Source organism: Poecilia mexicana, unplaced genomic scaffold (assembly GCF_051168715.1).
Source record: "Poecilia mexicana isolate PSO_F unplaced genomic scaffold, ASM5116871v1 scaffold_3, whole genome shotgun sequence".
NCBI classification, from domain to species: Eukaryota; Metazoa; Chordata; class Actinopteri; order Cyprinodontiformes; family Poeciliidae; genus Poecilia; species Poecilia mexicana.
This window is the reverse complement of record NW_028263372.1, coordinates 25,842,277-25,864,283: the sequence shown is the minus strand read 5'-3', so window position 1 is coordinate 25,864,283 and position 22,007 is coordinate 25,842,277. Positions and strand designations below refer to the sequence as shown.

Here is a 22,007-nt window from a genome sequence, read left to right as displayed (position 1 = left end):
ACTTTTAAACTTCTACAACCTTCTGAATAAACATGTTTATCTGGTTTTTCAATTTGTCCCATGTTCAGTTTTTGTTATAAGTGTGGAGTTTTCTGCAGGGCTGCATATCAGAAATATATTTAATTACAAAGCTACTTCCAAGCATAACAATGACACGATTGATTATAATTAACACACTTTCTTCAGACATTTTTCTTTATGAGTAGACAACAGAAAGGCTTGACACTTTTTGCATCCAAGCAATTCTGTGTAATTCCAATATTGATAAAATTAATATTGATAGATGTTAACATCAGGTTTGAACTGTATATTCATATTTTTTATTATTTCTATTCATGTGGACAACGAGCATCTAAAATATTAAATCTTAACCAACATTAGACTCAAAGCCAAAACTACTGTTCCAGTTTTTCTTGTCACAAAATTTTCCCTACGTTATGGCTTCATAAATTGAATTTTATGGTCTTTAGAAAACACTTCACTAAATGATAGATATTATCCCGACAAGACAAGTATCTCCATCCAATCAGACCTGAAGCATCGCTCTCCAGTTATCCCAGTTCAGCCAGATTAAAAAGGCCAATTTACCCAAAGGGGGGAAAAAAACCTGCTTAAAAACCAGAGCAGCTGCGTCAGTGAGGAAGACGGCCAGCCTTGAGAATCAGCCAGAGGAGCTTCATGTTTGTTCTGCAACATGAACACACACAAGCAACTATTGGGAAACAGCTTTCAATGTTGGTTTTTAAAAACCTTTCCTATACCAAACTATGTTTTAAACTCCATCTTCCTGCCTTAAGTGTCTTTCGCCTTTACTAGTTTATTTTTTTTGGTTTTGCTTTCAGGCTTCAGGGTTTCAAGATGCTGATGTTCTTCAACTTCTCAAACCTTTACTCCATTTAATCTTAATTTGATTACACACACTGTAAAAAAATCATTTAAGACTAACCTGTATGATGGCATTAAAATGTTCAGCAGCAAAGTCTAAATCCTCCTTCATTTATATTCTCAAATTTGAATTTCAGGCGCAGCCTCTCCATCTTTCAGTCAACAGCCAGCATCATTATTATAGGAGGATGCACGCATAGGGTCAATACGAGTCCACTTCCCCCAAATTAACTTGGTTTATTTGTCAGACTGCTTCAATATGCTCTCAGTCGCATCGAATTTTAGAACAAAAAGCAATTAATGTCAAGTAAAAATCCAAGTTAATTAAAACGAGGAGGCCACAACCTGAATAAGCTATTACTCTGTGGCTACTCTGATTATTTTCTAAGCTAGTTTTTGTTTTTCCCTCTCGGTGCTAATTGCCCATTTGTTCACCCCGTAAAGCTCAACTAAACAACCAGCCGACATGCTGCCCAATTACAGGGGTGGACCCCAGTCCTGTGGTTAAAAGCGATTAGTTAAGCAGAGAATTCAGTTTCAAAGCCAACAGCATTAGTCCTCCATGAATAATAACAAGTTGCAATATTGATTTAATTATCAATCTGTTGATTCTGGTTAGCGCAAAAACGCAAACATGCACACGAGGTCCACTTTCCAATTAGATTTCATTTTTGCTTTTGCAACCAAAAGGCTATTAAAATAATTTCATTAACTTGGCGTCTCCTGACTTTTCACCTAATTTTCTTTTCCAGTGAGAATAAACTGAAGACAAGTACGGAAAGCTGGTTAGAAAACCATAGCTTTCAGCAATAAGAGAGAGAGGAATAGAAATTAATAGTTGTGGAAAGTGTAGCATTTTAAAGCGAATGCAGGGGAACTAATTAGGTGCTTGTTTAGAGCTGAAAGATTCACACCCTGCTGTTTTTATAGGGGAGCGAAGCATAAACCGCCTTACTGAGGACAAAAACGAAGGAGAGGAAAACCACAGCATTCTTCAGAGATGCATTTTTTATTCAACATTACATCACTTCACTCCTACTTTCTTCCACAAATGAGCAAACTTAGAACCCCGTGTTTATTAGTATGATAACAGATGACTTCCATGAGCTTTAAATCACATCTGATGTTTAGTCCTTGGTTTTCCACAGACAAATTAATGTTACAATTAGGCAAAATCTCATGAGGTACAATGAAACCTAACATACAACAGTAATACAATTCATTATTAGACCTCAGTTTGCATGAAACATGATTGTTTCCACCAGAGAACGGAGCAGAAGTGAGAGCTTACATTTTATATAATTTCACAGGCAGGCTTACAAAGACTGAAATTCTACTGAGGCTTTTGTGAATGCTAGGCTAACATTTATATTCATAATCCAGCTGAATGTTAATGAAGAGTTGAGTTACACATTTTTGCCCTGAAACAACTGCAGCTGGATGCAACAATTCATGTTTACACAGAGACAGAAGGCACAAAAAGTAAAAAACATTAAGGCACCAGATCCTACCACAGTATATTGCCTTAGCTCTATATGAAAGCTATACTTTTATACATAAATTTTTCTTACAAATGCAGGTGTATGCATTACATATTCATGATTCATGAAAGCGTGTATGAGCGCATCTATGCCAGTAAAATATGGGAAGAATAGAGACGTTTGATGAGCCTGGCTTGCACAGCCTGCAGCAGGTGTGCATTATTCGCAGGGAATAACCTCTCTATACATCACAGGCTGGGAAATAAAAATTGGGAAAGCACTTGCTGTAAGAGTGAGGGAAGAAAGGAATGCAGAGTGAGAGGAAGGAGAGGAGAAAGAGAGACGTGGAGAGCTCCTGCAGCTACTTTCAGCCCAGAGGAAGAGCAGAAATGAACGCGGAGTTTCCTCCTCCCACTCATTCGCCAGAATCTCCCCACTTCTTGTTTTTCATTATTTTACATTCATTGTGGCCTCCCTTCCTTGCAAAACATTATTTTCAGTGTTTTGGTGCTTATTTACGCATGCAATCAGTTTCTCTCCGCTCTGTTAACCCAGGTGAGTTTTCTGTCTTCCACTAAAGCTTCCCTAAACCTCCACAGGTTCATGGCAGAGATTTTATCAAGGAAGTTCAAACTCTTTTTTTTATTAAACTCAAGAGGGCTTGAAAAATCCCAAATCTTCCTCCACATACCTCTTTAGTTATGAATCTTTAACGTTTTAAGGAAAAAAGTTTTTTTATCATTTCCCTTAAGCTTTGAAAATCCCTCACTGCTCAGTGGATTGGTTTGTAATTTGTACAGCAAACCTTTCAGGTAACGTTTCCTCTTTGGAATCAGTTCAGATCTTTAATATCAAGGTTTTGCTCTGCAGAACAAATTCAGGCTGTGCATTTAAATATCACAGATCTCTTAATGGGAAAAAGAAGCAGGTTTTTGCACAAACTGCAGTAGTTATTTTTGTGCCACACATATAACATTTTAAATTAAACTAATCTGGATACATGTTAGTGTCTTGTAATGAAAATAGTTCATTGTTGAAGAAATAATCATCCTTGAAGTCGAAGATTGTACAATGCAAGAACAGAAAATCTGACAATTTTTTATGTTTAAAGTTTCTAGTGCAAATATCTTAGCACACTTGAAATAGGAAAGCTAACTTCCAGGTAACTTTTCAGCAATAAATGGGAGCTTGTTTTAAGAAAATTATTACTTAATGTTGATGAAAAAGTACTAGTTCCATTGTCAGATTATTTCTCTTATAAAATGGAAAAAATCTCTTGTTTCACTGGAAAAGTATTTCACTTAGAACTAGAACTTTTTCATCAATATTAAGGAATTACTGACGAAAGACAAGCTTATGCCATGCTGAAAAATTACTTGTAATTTTTTCATATTTAAAGTGGACTAAGGTATTTGCACTGGAAACTGGACAAAAAACTGCTTGGTAAAAAATTGTGTTTTTGCCATGTTGTCAGACACAACAAGAAAATATACCCAAAATAACCTTTCATTAATATGTGAAAACTTTCTTCAGCATATTTATGTGCTAAAAAACTCTGGAAGTCATTAACAAACCACTTGTCTTTTCCAGCAGCCATTATACAGCGCATACAGTGGCAAAGCCAGCTGACCAAACGTGCCGGAGGTTTTTGAAATGGCTCATTTTCCAGAAACCAAAAAAACAGCTGGGTGGGTTTCTTAAAGACCAAAATGGAAGTACAAAAAAAGTGTAAATTATAAGATAAGATAAAAGCTCTGTTCACTCCCTCATCTGATTATGCCCACATCAGCTCTGGAGGAGCTGTAGACATCTCCAGCTCAGGTGGTTAAATCTGATAACAGGGCAGATGTTAGTCATGGACTCCACAAATCTGGCCTTTAGGGAGGAGCAAGAAGAAAGCCATGTTTTTTAAATTACCCAGATCCCCTTTCTTCTCACCACAGCCACTATTTCTTTCTGCAGCTCGGAGTCTGCTTATTTATTTATAAGCTGTGTTGTGGTTTCTCTCCTGTGGTTCGTTGTTGCTGGTGTGAGCGAGAGCACGGCTGTGCCACTGGAGCTCTGCCCTTCACACAAGATCAATTAGTCTCACACACACACAAAGGAAAGTGCATAAGAGGTGGAAGGCTGAGAGGGAACATACCGCACTGCAGAAACAAGGATGCAGAGGTGTGTGAGGGTTGTACATATCAAATCAGACAATAATTCACCTCAGGTACTTCTAGGATGTCCACATATTTAAATTTCTATATTTTTAACTTCAAGCAAAAAAAAGTTAATCAAAAAAGAAGTTAATTCAATGAAATATTTTCCGTGATACTGACATTTTTACGTTTAGAAATGCTTATCCCTCACATTCTCTCCTACCTTTTTATATTTCCCACCTGTCACACAATCCAATGATCCAGGGAAGAAGATGGACAAATCAGGTTAAGGGCACTGAACAAATCGAGACATAATTTCTTCGCAGCCATCATTTGGAGCTGACGTTTATTACATATGAGGCGTGGCACCGCTCCATCATCATCTCTCTGTTGTACTGTTACTGTGCTTTATGATCTCTGTCTCTGAGCAGAGCAATGTGAAAACATATAGAATTACTTTTAGTTCAATTTAGCGTATAAACCCATGTGAGGTGTTACAGATGTTGGATGGAGACCCTGGCAGCTTTTCCTATTATTGCTTTTTTCCTACCGCCAGGATAAAAATGAAAGCCAGATGCCAGACAATTTAGAAATATGGCACAAAATACTTAAAAGCTGTAAGACTAATTTGTAGAGCTGAAGTTATTTATGGTCTAATTCAGCAATTTGACTGCTGCTGTGCATAAAATATGCTGTATTTACAACTGCTAATGCCATAATCTTGAGTAGTTTATTAAATAAAAATGTTCATTAGCACGCCAGACATTCATTACCGTGAACTCTAATGATTTGCATTCATGGCACAATGCAAACTGTTTTATATTTAATGCCTCCAACACCAGCCCCAACTAAATGATCATCATAAATCACTGTAAGAGTCACAGTCAGCATATTAAAAGTTTAAACCCAGTAAACGAAATCGTCAGAAATCTGTAAAATGATTATTTAAAATCAGAGGTTACAATACAAAGATTACGAGGCCAAATATGATTTTCTCCTTTAAAACCTTAACATATAGTCATTGGATTCAAACATGCTTTATGTAACGGAGATTTTCTAAAGAATTATAACTCACCTGTAAGCTGGAAGTGTCTGCTTGCCGTATGTCAGAGCCTCCTCCCACTGCCCCAGCTGAACAGCAGCATCTAAAGCCATGTCTGTGACCCTCAGCTTGTACAGATTTTCATCAGGAAGTTCAGCTCCAGCAGCTGACAGCAGGTTACTGCAGCTCTCCAACAACGCCGGCCAATCTACAGGGCAAGAATTAAGGAAGAGGAACAACAATCCTCAAAGTTTTATGTAAATATGTCTGCAGGCATTATGTGTTGATTTACAGATACAAAAGAAAAGTCACACACTTAATTGGCAATTATAAAAAAAAAAAAAAATTCAGGATATATAAATATTTACACCCCAACGAACATCTGAATATGATTTATGATTGTGGCGAATTAGTCATGTTAAGCTTTCATATTGACTACAAAATGTTTCTAAAATGCCAACATGACCAAACACTGTAGTTATTGTAAAGTCAGCAGATGTCTACAAAGAATAATTATCAAGACTTGATTACAGTTACTGGGAATCCGACGTTTCTGTGGTGGAAAATGGAGGGAAAGGATACTGGACTCGGTTTTCAGTCCTTCCAGACTCGGTAGCGCCACCTTCAGCTGCTGCCACTTTTCTTCTTCCCCCGACAGAATGAATCCCTCCTGAATCACAGGAAAACAATATAAAAACTAACCAGATATCTTGGTCTGGAACGATCTTAGAGGTCGCTGCAAACTCACTGACCACCAGAGAAAAAAAGTAAAAACAGGAAATTGGATCAGTTTAAGTTGTATATTTCTGGGGCTAATAATCATAGAGTGCTGAGGAAAAGTATTCATGCTGTTAACTTTTTCACATTTTCCCACGTTACACTAACTTCAGTGTATTTTATTGGGATTTTATGTGATAAAACGACACAAAGAAGCACATGGTTGTAAGGTGGAAGGAAAAGAGACATTATTTTTTAGATTTTTCATTTACATTACATTCATTTGTTTTTGGTCCCATAGAGTCAAGTACTTTGCTGAACCATATTTTGAGGTCTCTTCTGTAAAGTTTCCATCAACTTCACAAGACAAGAAATAAAAATTTCTTCCAAGCTTATAGCTGCGAACATTAATTATCCAAATCCTCTGGTTAAGGAGTAAAAAAAAAACAGAAATGTACATCAAATTTTGTGGTTGCAATGAAACAAATTGCGGCAAAATTCAAGATGTATTCAAGGCACTTTAAAGAACAAATTCAAAACTTAACTTCATGCCAAATATTTTACTAAATTTGTAATATGATCTTACAAAAGCACTCCTCTGCCTTCATGTCGCCTATGTTGCCATGATAACTTCAGGTCACAAATGTGCAGCTGGTCGTCAGATTAAAGCAACTGAAATAACACACAGCGTCTGTGTTGCACTACAACAAAGGGTTAGTTGAATAAAATAAAGCCATTGTGGCAGAACCCAACCGACTCACACACACACAAAAGAATAAAGAGGCACAGCACTTCTTGTGTGTATGGGAAATGTCATTTAAATCCTAGAATAGAGACATCAAAGGCAAAAGTGAAAGGAGAAACAAAAAGAGAAAGAGTGGGAGAAAGTAAACAGGCAGAGTTGGACGGAAACGCTGCGAAATCAGGGCAGGAAGACGAAACCGGCATAGATGGATGGAAAAGAAAAGTGCAGCTGAAAGACAAGATAATTTTCTCATTTTTCAGTAGGTGGCCAGGCAGACAGAGGGAGGGCGTAGAGAGGTGGAGCGTGACAGAGTGACAGAGAAGAAGAGGAGGACAGCAGGAGATAAGAAAGCATGTCAGAGTGAAGGAGGGAAGAGGAGAGAAGGACAGGAGAGGGTACACCGAGACACGTTGTGCACCGATACGCTGTCTGAGCAGCAGAGTAAATGTGTGTGAAGGCAGGAGAAGGAGGATGGAGGAACACACATGGGTGTGTTTTAACTTCTGAAAACATTTAGCCCATCCATTTAATCAATATATCATCATCAGGTTTAGTTCAGCTGAAAAAAAAAGACAATTAGGACCAGATGATATGGCTGAAAGACCTATCATGATATAAGCGTTTCATATCGGTCGATATCGATAATTATTAATTAGGTATTTTTTTTATATTAAATATCTAAAATCCTGCCAAACTGAGCCTGTCTCTCTTATCCACAGTTTTCACTCCACTCCTTTGTTTTGTTTTTAAGCAGTTATGGGGCACGGTGGCAAAACCTTAACCTGCTGCTTTGCCAGTTACTCAACATGTTGTTGCTAGGTAACCAAAGAAGTAGTGAGTTGCTAGGTAACCAGAGAGTGAGTGAGTTAGTTGATTCCACCGTCCTTGTTTAAACTGTATCCATTCATATTGATCACGTGTCTATACACTGTTACCAATTTATCGTCCACAACAATATCATTATCATTTGTGGTAATTTAAAAGAGAAACTTTTTTTTCTTTTTGAAATACAAATGTTTGCATTCAGAGACATTAAAGTTTGGAAATTTTCTCCTGTGGGAGATGAGCTCAGATCTAGAGAGAGTAAACAAAAGCACATTTCGAAAAGGCTTAAACAACTCCAAGTCTCCACAACTTTTCAAGAAGTTTAAAGGTCACAAATAAAAAATAAAAAAAATTGAACAGAAACAAATAAAATCAACATACTTCCAAAGTTTTGATAGTCTGGGCAAAAATAAATAAATTTTGAATCTTCTCATATTTAAAGAATGACCTTGCAGGAGGACAAAACCTGCTTTGTCTGCACAGTATGACATATGAAGATATTACGATTGTTTTCATTGGCATTCGGAAAAACATATCTTTATGTGTCATTTCTTGTTTACTTTGCTAGAAAAATGCCAAAATGTTGTGCTGCTGCGTTTTGTGGGAGCATTAAAGAATATTGTGAATCTACATGAACCAATCGACATCTATCCTGTCTCCTGACAGACACAGCGCCCCCTGCTGATTCCACTATTAATTCCAGTTTTAGGCTCAAGATGCGCCATAAATCCATGCTATGCTGACAAACACATTGGAACTATTTGTAAAAACTATTTGTAATGTCTTCCTCCATTAGTTAGAAAGGACTCATGAGGCATGTTGACACAAAGTTGCATTAACAGGACAAAAGATCCTGTTTTCTTTCACATTGTTGATTTTTGCAGCATCCTTTACCTCTGTTGCCAGTTAAAAGCTTCACATATGTCTGATATTCCCATTAAAAAGGTATTTTTAAAACAGTAAATGTCCTATTTGCAACAAATGTGCATTAGACACTGCTAATCCATATATGGAACTAACTTCCTGTTTTGACTACAAAGGTTGTTACTTTCCAGCTAAACAAAACAATAGGAAGGTCAGTTATCATTTATTTATATTTTGTAATGTAATATTTATGGGTTTCAAATCTCTAAAATACATTTGCCATACAAAACAATATGAAACAATCTTCAATGGATCCTGCTCTAAGTAGGTATTGAATCAAGGCAAGTTTATTTTTATAGCACATTTTAGCAACAAGGCAATTCAAGGACACAATGACAACAAAAGCAACAAAAAATATATATATATTCCAGTGGATAAAATAAAGGAAATTAGTAAGCTTGAAGAAAGACTATATAATAACTAGAACATCATTCATTTTAATGAAAGGCAGTTCTAAACAAACAGGGTTTTAGCCTTGATTTAAAAGAACTTTCCAGACGTTTTGCAGAATAAATACAGAATAAAAAAGCAGCAAAAAAAATCCCCACAAACCATTTCTATAAAGATTCACCCACACAAACAAATCGCTGCTTTCTCTGATTTTGTTTTAAGAATAGAGTGATTTTTGTTTTGTTTTTTATCAGTATGTTTTAATGCAATAACATAACATTTATTTGGACTGAGGATGAAAATAGTAAAACGTTTCCAGTCATTTTAAAGGTTTCTGTTCATCCTCACCTCTTTTTTTGAGTTGCATCTTTGGCAGTGGCAGACGAAGTGGTACTGCTCCTCCAGCTGCTTCTGCCGCTCTTCAGTCAGGGACAAAGTCTCAATATAACTTATCGTTAACTAGACACAGGAGAGGACATGACACTCAAAGTCACACTTTTTGAATGTGAAAGCGAAAGTGTCTGCTTTCATAGCACTTTTGAATATTTTGTGATAATGCAGAGCACAATTAAGTGTGATTCTGTGAAGACGGATAAAAAAAACAGATGAATTTGAGTGAAACTGTGCATGGATGAATTTTTTGCTGTGGCACTATGTGTGTGTGTGGATGTGTGAAAGTCTAAGTCCAGATGGCAGGGATGAATCTCATTATATTTAGTCACAATGCATCTCATTACACAGTCACAAGGGATGATGGGAAAAAAAAATGGAGAAACACAGCCGTGTTAGAAGCTGTCATCCTGCTTGTGCTACAGAGATGTTTCACTAGGATTAATAAAGTTTATTGCGCTTCTATTGAGATTTTTAGTACCTGTGCAATAAAATTCAGTTTATGTGGATTCAGTGGATGTTATTTTCAGATGATGCATCACTCAAGAAAAAACTAAAAATTGGGAAAACAGTAAATTAAATATAATAAATGTTGCTATAGAGAGAAAACATAAAAGAAGATCTTGTTCCACGTTGTTCATGGTGTATAAATATAGGATGAATTTTCTTCGCCTTACCTCGTCTTTAGGGCGAATATCCTGGACGGCTCGGAGCTGCAGCCGCTCACCCTCAAACACCATCACACAGTTTGGCCGACAGTCATGATTCAACAGGGATAAACTGAGACAGTTGAGAAGAAGAAGAGAGGACAGCAGAGCAAGAGGAGCAGGTAAAACAGGAAGACGATCACAAAAGAGCAATAAAGAAAAAGAGGAGAAAGTCAGGGGAAAGACCACAATTATTATGATAATCGCATACAAACTGTACAATACATGAGATTAAAAAGTTATACTTAAAAAGTACATCATAGCACCTATAGGGAAAATACAAGCAGCGACTTTCAAAAAAAATAAAGTTAAAGTACAAAAACTTCACTAAATACATGTTAAAAAATAATTAAAAATAGAGAATATTTAAGTGACTGTAAGAATTACATTAATTTTACTGCATCAAGGATATCTCATTTAAATCTGTCTATGGGTCATTATTTATACCTACTGGTATGCCAGGTCTTAATATTTTCCCTTTTGGATGAAAAAGGGAGTGTATTTCAGCATTTATTTTATTAAATATATATTTTAAACTAGAACTAAAAGCATTTTCAAACAGATGTATTTAAAACTTTAACTTATAATTAAAATTCCTATGAACAGAATATCAAAAAGATGTTTTACTGCTTGAAACAGCTAAAGTAGGTCTGCTCTGATTAACCATTAAATGTTTTAACTAATAGATGATTTAACATATCAGCGGAGAAGCTTAACATTTTCTTAATTGTACCATAAAAGGAGAAATGCAAGTTTGACACTGCATTTATAAAAATCCTTTAAAAAGTGACTCCTAAATCAAACAGAAGCACAGAGTGATAAATTAAGCCCTCTGCTTCTGTCACAACAAATCCCACTCTTTATTTCTTCCTGTCAGACTTCCTGCATCTCACAGACAAACAAAAACAACAATAGATTCTCAGCCTGTGTCAAAACCAGTTTATTTCATTTCCCAGACCTATATTCTAGTGATATCTTTCTTCTTTTGACAGCAATTATGGGATTTCCATCAGCATTTCTGATGCAAATAATAAGGCTGACAGTTATCAAAGGTTCATAAAAAATGTGGTTTATTTTATTGTCTTTAAACTGGTTTGCCCAATTTTTATTTTTACACTTTCTACTTGATTCAATAAAAAAATTATTTAAAAACATTTTTAAAATGAACTTCTCAGAGGTGATTTTTGTTTTCTACTGACTCTTTGCTTAATCACTCAAGGCGTCGTGATGGACGTCGGAAAGGATCGGGAGTATTGAACTGAGCGACTGAAATGTTTTTCCAAAGATATTTTTGTCAGTTTATTCATGGCTTCTACTTGTTCGAGTGGAAATAATTTGTCTGTGAGCGTAACACAAATGGTCGTGGCTCAGAGACGGCGGTATTTATAAAACAGCTAGCTTAGAAACCGACCCATGCCATAATTTGTTGATCAAAATTACCGACTTTGCCCGATTTCACACCACATAATTTAAATCATTAAGTCATAAACAGCGTTCCTGTTTACACCGAAAAAGCCTTAAAAATTTACAAAAGATTAGATGTTAACCAGTTTTTTCCATACGTTAAGCTACCTGACGGTAGGGCACTGTTTCCATGGTTACCAACGGTTAGCCACGTACCTTCTCCGTAATGCGATATTTGATATTTTCTGATCATACTTAAGTATAAAGTATATGGTCGTTAATCTTCTTACCTTGTAAAAAGGGTTTGCTGCGAATCCACGGTTATACCGAGGGCTGCCAGTCATTACGACTGATGGCTGCTATCCGTCACCTCCAAACCTTTCCTCGTTAGAAGTTACGCAATAAAATGACAAGTTTGGTTTCTATCCTTGTCTGTTTGTGAATTCGACTCTGCAGCATCCTATGACAATTTATACTGCGAAATCAACTTAATAAAAGCTATATTGGCTACCAGGTGTGCGTTTTCTGACGCATACCTGGTAGCGCATCGGTTTTTGACGTCCATCATGGCAGAGCAGGCCGAGTTTCGAAGAGAGTGACGTCACGTGCTCATCAGGGTCAATATATTATCACACATTTTTTATTTTCATTTTTTGTTCCATTATTGGCTACTGTGCTGTGTTTTATGGTTTGAAGCACTTTGACTTGCCTTGTTGCTAAAACACAAATTTTACTTGACTTGATTTTCCTATTTACACCAGTAGAACGAAATATAAAAGGAAAATTGTAACCTTATAAAGCCTATTTCATGCCACAATAGACAAATAAAATTTTTAGGCAGAACAAATATTTATACATCTGTAGGTCATTAATTATAAACTACTAAGAGGGAGGTTTTTGATCTCATGCAAATGCATACATGAAAACATTTTTGATTTTATATTATCACAAAGTACAGTTATATCTCCAATCCAGCCATGAACAGATGCTCTGCTGCAACTTTTAGATTTATCAGTGTTTCAGCACACATGAATTATTTGCAGAAGAGGAAATTCAACCTTTTGATTCTGGCATGTCGGAGCAGAATATTTCCTAAAGTTGCTGCACAAAAAGGCTTGAATCAAGCATAAGTTTTACCTGAATTTATTCAAATAAAACAACACAGTATATAATAATGGTAGCATTATGCAGTACCTCAATCAACAGAAAGTGTCAACAATCCTAACCATAAACCCCAAGTAAAAGTCTGGAAATGGGTATTTAGTCAACTGTAAATCTGTACCTGATGAGCATATCTCCTGCAGCTTGATGCGAATTTAACTCTCATTAAGAAGCCCTCAGCACAACGTGAAAAAAGACATTTAATATCGCTGCACACATGGCTGGGATAAAACACTGAAGGGGTCTGTGTGCTTTTACAGCCCGCTCCGTCACCACAGCTATCGTTTATCATGTTCAGTGAAACAATGGGTGCATGAGATTAAGAATGCGTGTTCAGCCTTTGCAAAACCATCAATAACGCCCCTGGCTTTACTCTACAGTGGAGAAGTTGCAGGTTGAATATCAACTAGACATCAAGCCCTCTGAAAGATGCTTTTATCTTGAAGGGGAGCAGCTCATTAGCATGCTAATTAGATTAATTGACTAACGACTCACATAAACGGTATCTGTGAAAGCAAATGTTGCTGTGTAGCGGGGTGGAGAGTGAGAATATGATCCATACATCTGATACTTCTCAGGAAAACATGCAGAGAACTGTAACGTTATTTAAAATACAAGCCTTTTATCAGGAGTGGAGACTGCCAGCCCTTGACGTCGGCCTGTCCTGAAGGTTTTAGATGTTCCCATGCTCTAACGCTCAGGACTTAAAGGCTGCATCATTAGCAGGTTTCTGCAGAGTGGATTCACAGGGTTTAACTCGCGAGTTCACAAGTTAGAGCAGACTCACTTTATCTTCATTTATTTTAAGTTTATTTAAATTTAAACAGAGTTAAGACACATGCAACACTTGCAGTACCAAGATAGCCCACGTCTATTTTAAATATGTTAAAACCTCAAAAGTTCTAGAAAATCAGAATTACATCTGTTACCTTTTGTTATAAAGTGGTATGTTCCAGATTTATCTTTAATTACTTTTATTTTTGAGTCATGATTCAAAATGCTAATTTATCAATTTGTCCCATTTCACATTTAATCTCTTCCCATTTCCTATTTGTACTCTTAAATTACCTGTTTACTCCCAAATATTAAAACTGCACAATTTGTTTATTTCACTTTGTTGTTAGCTAATTTAATGGTTTCTTAAACTCTTTTGTGTTGTAGTTTCCTTTATTTTGTAATTACTGTTTGCACTGATTATATTTATTGACAGAATGTGTGGAAAGTCATTTTAACACAGAGTTTTTCTTTATCTCCACTGAAAACGTGAAATTCCTTCAAGTTCAACTAAAGTTGCAGGATTTTACTAATTTAATTGAAACTTTGTCATAACTAACATTGGTATCTAAGATTAAACAAAATTGCAAGGAAAAAAAAAAGCATGTTATGAAATTTCAAGTTAGCAGGAAATTTGAACTGCCAAGGAGCATAAAGGGGGAAAAATATTGAAACTAAATGCTGCTAATATTTAAAAGTTTTGTAAATGTTTAGCATCCTGCAATGGAAACGCACCTTTAGTCCCGATAAACACTCAAGAGTTTTTAGATCATATGTTCAGTGTGATAACTGGCCCTGAAGCAATACTGGGAATAAAATTTTCCAGAAGTAAACCAAAGGCGAAAAAGTAGTTTTTGAAGTACAACAAAGCCAGAATACAGAAATAAAGAGACTAGCTGAACTGAGGTGCAGCCGTGGAAGAATAATCCCCCGACTTTCTTTAGCAAACCCACGGTTGCTAGGCAACCTAAAATACGAATAGACAGGGGAGCATCCTGCAAACGAGTCCATCATTTATGGATGAGTAGCAGCACAAATCACACCCAGACACGCGGCTTGGCTGAGCTTCACTGATGCCACTGCGACCATCTGACATCTCAACGCCGGCCAGATAAACTGGCTGGGATACCTGCGGCGTCAGTGACCGCACTGGTGCGTGTGTCCATGTGTGTGTAGCAGCACTAACAGCATGTACAACAACAGGCCAAATCCCACCCCGTTCACCCAGGAAGCAATGGAAGGGATTACCGAGCATATCGGCTTGCTGTGTGTGTTTGTGCACGGATCTTTCACTTTCACAGTCCAGACAACAACCGTTTCATCATTCACACAACACTTCCAGTCAAATCTCATTTTCCCTCAAAAGACGCTGACTCCTGTCGCCCAAACTGTGTGATGATATTCCTCCAGGTTTTCACCTAACAAGGGCTAAAAAAAAAATAAAAAAATCAAGTCTTCTTTTCCCTCCCTTTGCTTCTGACTTCAAAGAAGTGTCAGGACAGAGCGGGAAGCGCTGCGAGGGCTTTGAACGTGCGCAGCGGTGAAGGACTGATGGGGCAAAAACTGCATCTCCAAGCTGCATTTTAATCTAGTCAAAGTTACAAGACTGGGCGAGGCAAGCTATACCAAAATTAATTAAACATTTTTTTCAGTTCTGTGGGCTTCAAACCCTAATATTATTGCATATGCAAGAGTAAAAAAAAAAAAAAAAAAGTGTTACCTTGGATAAAGCCCCACTCCGACCTCCTGCAGCTCCCCGTCACTGATGGTGAAACAATTACACGTCACCTTAAGAAGAAATCAGAGAAAAAGGATGAAACAAAGGAGAGAAAGTGATTATCAGCTACTGCAGGGTATCAAAATAACTTTAATCTTTTGTTATTCTCACATAGATGAAACTGGCATACAGATTTGCAGGTGTTCAGGTTATTTCTGAGTAGCAGAAGAAAGCCTTTTCTCTCCAAAACGCAAAATCTTACAAACTATATTTGTTCTAGTTTCAAGTGAAAATATCTCACACTTTGAAAAAGAAAAAAGAAAAAAACAACTAACTTACAAGTAACTTTACAGCAAGATACAAGTCAATATCAGGAATTACTGACTTGTATCTGATTAAAAAACTGATTAAAAGCACCAACTACACAATACCTGGCTCTGGTTGGACATGGACACAGACTTAAAGTCGACAGCTGGACAAAATGAATCAAAGAAGTGGTCAGAAAACATGTTTATTTTAATTGAAACAGTACAAACTGTAGCTTACATGCATTTGTAAAGTAAATAAAGTGCACCAAGTACCCTGCGATACCTTTTTAATAGTTTGATACCTTTTTAACCTGGACACTTAACATCTGAAGGAATCACTCTAAGCCTGAACCTAATCACTCTCCTGGCGAAGCAAGCAGTGAGTGAGCAAGGTGACAGTTGGAGGTTACGATACTTGCGGATGAATATCGATTTTTTTCTAGGAAAGAAAATATCGATATATATCACAAAATCGATATTATTACACAGCCCTAATATTGACTAAAAAGTACTAGTTCCAATGGCAGATTATTTCACTTGTGACATGGGAAAAATGTCTGGTTGTAAGTGAAATAATCTTTTTTGTAAAAAATAAGGAATTATTGATTAAAACAAGTTCTTATTTCTTGATGAAATGTTACTTTTAAGTTAGTTTTGTCTTATTTCAAGCATACTTAGATATTTGCACTAGAAACAACCACACATACTTGTTTTTGCAGTGTTTAGAAGCAAAACAAAGAATAACAGCACAATTTTTCATCAGCTATACTAATCAAAGGTATTTTAGTAATTGGACAACCATCCATGTGAAAGGGGGTAACAGTCCAGAAATTAGAATAAATAATAAAAACTATAAAAACACCTTTGAGGTAAAAAAAAAAATACTTATTCACTCAGGGCATTGCAATAAGAAAAACAGAAAAAAAAATCTTATGTAAGAGTGTGGAACATTGTATAGGAATTGTAGATTATTCCAGCACAAATCAAATCCAGCCAAAAAATCTAATTAAAGTCTAATAAACTGCATTAGCTTCATCTGGTTAAGCTTGTCTAATTCAAGATGATTCTTACTGTCTGGGGGAAAACAGAGCCTGCTCTGTCTGGAAATTTGATTCCTGTGGAAACATTTTGTTGGTTTTACATAACAAATATATTTCTGAACAAACACAATTCAGGCTACCTGAGTCACTTGTTCATAGAAACACATTTCAATGTAATTACAGCCATGAGCACAGACTGACATTTTTACTTATTCTTCTTTGGAAAGCAGCTCAAGCTCCGTCAGATTGGATCGGCGACATCTGTGAACATCACGTTTAAAGTCTTACGAAAGAATCAAGATTGGATTTAGTTCCTGACTTTGACTGGTCCATTGTTACACATGGATCTAAACTATCCATGTATTGAAACTTGTTCGACTCAGTCACTTAATCATTGGAGGCGCCATGATGGACGTTGGAAGTGAGGGACAGTGTTGCACAGAGCAACTGAAATTGTTTTACCAAGTTGTTTTTGCCAGTTTATTTATAGTTTCTACCTGTTCGAGTCGAACTAATTTGTCTGTGAACGTAACACACCTGGCGATATTTACAAAAGTTGCAAATAGCTAGCTTAGAAACCGACTCATCATACCGTTTTCCTTTGACGTGTTGATCAAATTACCGACTTTTCCTGAATTCACACCACATGATTTATATCACTGTGTCATAAACAGTGTTTCACCTTACACCAGAGCAGACTTAAGAGACGAGATGCTAACCAGTTTTTTTCCATACATGCTAGACTACATGACGGTGCCGCATCGTCTCCATGGTTACCAATGGTTAGACGCGTACCTTCTCCATAATGCAATGTTTCATATCTTTCTAATCATACTTACTTATGTGCTTATGAAGTATATCAAAGTAGTATGTTAACGTTAATCTTCTTACCTTGTAAAAAGTGTTCGCTGCAAATCCGCGGTTAGACCGCCGCAGCTGACAGTCATTATGATTAACGGCTGCTATCAGTCACCGCCATATTTTTCCTCGTTAAAAGTTACGCAATAAAATGTCAAGTTCTATCCTTGTCTGTTTGTGCAGCCGACCACTCAGCGCCCTATGACCATTTTTTTTTACAGCGAAATCAACTAAATAAATGCGATATTAGGTTCCAGATGTCTGTTTTTTGACAGGCTTTACTGGAGCGCATTAGTTAATATGACCTCCATCATGGCGGAGTGGGCGGAGTTCTGAAAAGCGTGACGTCACGAGCAAAGAATCAGTTGTACTGCTGAAAGGTAAACCTTTGACCCAGTCTCAGGTCTTTTGCAGCTTTTAACAAGTTTCCTTCTGTTATTCTCTTATTTAAGCTCCATCCATCTTCCTACCTATCAACTTTTTATCAGCGCCACTGCCACAGGTAAAAAAAATCTCCTAACATGATACTGCTACTGTCATACTAAAAAATAGTCGCATTGCTTACAGTTTATACATCATAGTGATGCAAGATTATTGCAGTTAACTAAAGCTAATGAAATAAACATATATTGAGAAAACATTTTTGTTAACTGATATAAATGTTGAAAAGCTATAAATACCTTGAATTACACTTTGCTTTTATAAAACTAAAACATAATGAAATTATAGAAGTAATGTCCTTTACTTTCATGTTTATAAACTTATTTATAAGCCTTTTGAGCTAATGTGAAATTGATTTTTTTTTATTCCCTACACAAGCAGTTTACGTCAGCTTCCGGCAAATTACGGCACTCCATATTTCTGCTGGTGGTGTTTACGCTAACCCACAAAATGGTGACAGAAAAAGTTGGGATAAAACACCAGAGTCAGCTGGTTGTTCAACAATAATTGAATACATTTTTTGAAAATGGTTTCTTCTGCTGAGCTGTTAGCAATCTATGTATGCACAATCACAATACTTTGACCTTTTTGAATTCTGCACATAAAAGGGAACCAAAGTATGACAAAACTACAATTACTCCTACAATTGGTAAAAACTGAACTACAGCTAAACAAGATTTAACTAATAAAAACTAACAGACTCTAAATATGAATTAAAGCTGAATTAGACAAAAAAAACAAAAAAACAATATAAAACTAAACTATAATGAAAAACCCAAAACTATTACAACCCTGGTCTGTTTCTACGCAGATCCAGTTGTTCAAATGGGCTGTACAATCTCAAACATTAAATAACATTTAGCTTCTAGTTTACTCTGACAGTCAGCAGAACCTAACATATAAAATGAAGTTACAAAGAGAAAGTTTAAAATAAATAAGTGAAAAAATAAACCCACTATCGTTTATTTTCATGCTTTTCTGTTTTTCCGCAGGTTTAACATTGAAACTTTGGCTACATTAGTATTCACTCAACATTCAGGCTGACAGATAAAGAGAAAAATGCAGACATTCAGTGGGAGGATTAGGATTTACAGTGAGCTACCGACAAATGTTTTCCACTCTGGCTCATTTTCACATCAAAACCAAAAGTCATCCAATGAGTTGATGTAAATCTGCAGCTGTAGCAAACATAAGTTCGCTCAGACCCCAGGGGAGCCAAGAAGTTTTCACTCAACTTATTCAAAGTTTGACTGAATCCTTCACTTTCCACACACACTTCACTGGTATGCAGTTTTTCACTAAGATATTCATCATATGTGTCGAAAAAAGAAGGGAAGACAATGCAAGGAGATACAGTAGATCAAATAAAGTGTTACAGTACAGCAATCAGGATTAACCAGAAAAAAAAAGGTTTTATTTAAAGTTTTGATCTGCTGAAGCTTAAAACATCAATTACATTTACTGCCAGGCCTCAAGAAATAACCAAAGAGGCTCCAACTGGAAAAGTACTGCAACAAATTAAACTTAACCAACTCAAACTGGACTAATGAGGAGCTACTTCCTCCGCAAACAACAATGCTAAAAGACACGTCCTCGGGTGATGGAAAACATGCAGCTCTCTTTTAGAACAATTGAATTATCAGTCTGCATGGAGAAAACAAAATAATTTAAGACTGCTGGGATTATTAGCATAAAAACCAACAGTAGAGGTAGAGCTGGAAAAAAGCCCTAAATGGCGAAATCTAAGCTGGAAATAAAATCAATAGAAGAACAAGAAGTGTTTCCACACCTTAACAAAGAAACTAAGGAATTAAACAGGCTGAGCGGTCATGTCAAAAAGAGATAGTTTTGATTTGTAGAAGTGAAAGTCTATGAAACACAACTTTATAATAATGTAATAATAGAGTTATTTTTCTGTTAGTTTTAATTTAGACAGTTATTTACACAAAAGTTTATTAGGTCTGAAACAATTAATCAGATTAACTGTGATGAATAAATTATTGAAATAATCATCAACTCATTTAGGTACTGATTAATTGTCACCTGGAGTACACAAACTCAAAAAAATGCCATTTCGTGACATATTTGAGGCAATACTTAAACCAAAATTGTACAAAATAAACATACATTTAAGATAAAAAAACACTTTTGTCCGTATGTCTTACCCAAAAGTCCTTTAGTGGCATAATTTTAGCTTCACCCAGTTCAAATTAATTATATATTATTTTTCTTGATTAAACAAGAATTGAGCTGTTGTTCTTTTAATGCATTTCTAAATCTGTAGAATGTGGCAATTTTTCATCAAATTAATCAATTACTTGTCAGACTAATCAATGGAATGACTAAATTACTAAAATAATCATTAGCTGCAGTCCTAATAGTTATTAACACTGGAATCGTTGTTGGACCTTTACAGATAATTTCTGTTATTCAGTGACATTTGCTCAGCATACAACAGTCTCAAAAAAATGACTGACTTAATATGAGCTCCCCCAAATTTTCTCCATCACATCAAGCCTGCTTCTTACGAGAAAGTTAGCTCCTTAAATATCTGTCTTTAGTCTAGTTATGCTGCATTCAAAGAGGGTCGAACTTTAACTCGACCTAAGCAGCAAATCTCTCTACAGTGAAACTGTATCATGTGCTGATTGCTGCACATACAGCAATAAGTAAATTATACAGCTATACTTAAAAATTATACAGCTTTTGAGATTTTAAACCAAGTTGTTTCTATTTTTTTATTTTTATTTTTTAACGTTTTGTTTCCTGATAAAACTGTAAAATTCTTCACATTGTGTCCATAGGAAATGCTGAGGTATGTTCAAGATCATCCCGAAGATTTTCCACACATTTACGACAGGAGTTCATCACTTTAATGATGAAGGTCCTTCTACCTATAATAAATCTCTTGTGCACCTGATGGAAAATCAAGTAAAAAACACTCATTGAACCTTTTTATGTTTTGTGAACATAAATTTCACATTTCTCTATAGATGCTTAAAGGACAATAGAAAACTGTCTATTTATAACAACAGCTAGAGCAGTAAAAAGCTAGATACAAAATCATTTTTGCTGAATTTCTTTTCCTTTACACAGAACAACTGAACCTGGCTTGCTTTAGTGAAATCATGCCATGGCACATTTTACTGACGCATTCATCAAAATACCTTCTGAATTGGAGAGGTCAAACAATAGTTAATGTCGCTGCACAGATGGGCGAACATATCGCCCATCAGTAACCACGGTGACGGCCATTTCCTTCAAGCACTAAGAGCCAGCAACAGTTTACCTGTTTATTTATAACCTGCCTGTAAATAATGAGAGACTTGTGCAGATGTGAAGGAGTTCACATGAGGTAAATCTGGTGCAGAGTTGGTGAGAGCAAAGAGGAAAGAGTCTGAAGTCTATCAGTCTCAACTGAATTAAACTCTACATAATTAAATAAGAAAACCTCTGCAGAAGGTAAAAGTGGGTCCTTAGCAAGGATGACAACCCGACAATAACAAAGTTACAGAGGAGAATTTTCCATTACTGCATCTGAATAAAAGACGCCAATGCAATCCTCTCACTGCATTAACGGTTTTCTTCAAAAATGCTCTCGACAGCGTCGGTCTCGGCACCCATTCATTTGTTCGCTTAGTTATCTCTCAGCCTGTCATAAACAATATTCACGGTGATTAGCTTTGGATGAAAGTTGGAGACATTAAAAACGTGAGCGACAGGAACAAAGGCAGGCGAACCGGAGTGGAGTGTGGAGAGCAGGCAAGTGATGTGGAGAATAAGATCAAACATGTCAAATCCTGTGAAGGCAAAAAGGGAAAAAACAAACTAAAAATGTCATTTATAGACTCCACAGAATGTCTAGCAGCATACAGTATCTCTCTAAAGTCTACAAATCACTGCTAAAATCTCAAAAATCCTTTCAAAACTTTTGCCATGTAGCTTAAATAAATGCAAGAATCTACTTTCAAAGAAATGTCTTTTAATTACATTTTTGGCAAAAGTATCAAACTTTTTATGAAACCTTAAAAGCTACAGACTCCTAATTATATGT

The 22,007-nt window shown here is 36.2% G+C and overlaps 1 protein-coding gene across 1 annotated transcript in view; it reads right to left on the bottom strand.

The window, feature by feature from the left end:
• smyd3 (SET and MYND domain containing 3) overlaps positions 1-22,007 on the bottom strand; it is a 75,565-nt gene that overhangs the window by 1,510 nt on the left and 52,048 nt on the right. The window contains exons 6-10 of the mRNA XM_015010426.2: positions 15,310-15,377; positions 10,221-10,323; positions 9,502-9,612; positions 6,135-6,222; positions 5,586-5,760 (exon numbers count right to left, since the gene is read on the bottom strand). Coding sequence (XP_014865912.2) covers positions 5,586-5,760; positions 6,135-6,222; positions 9,502-9,612; positions 10,221-10,323; positions 15,310-15,377 — 545 coding nt within the window. The remainder of the gene's footprint in view (positions 1-5,585; positions 5,761-6,134; positions 6,223-9,501; positions 9,613-10,220; positions 10,324-15,309; positions 15,378-22,007) is intronic.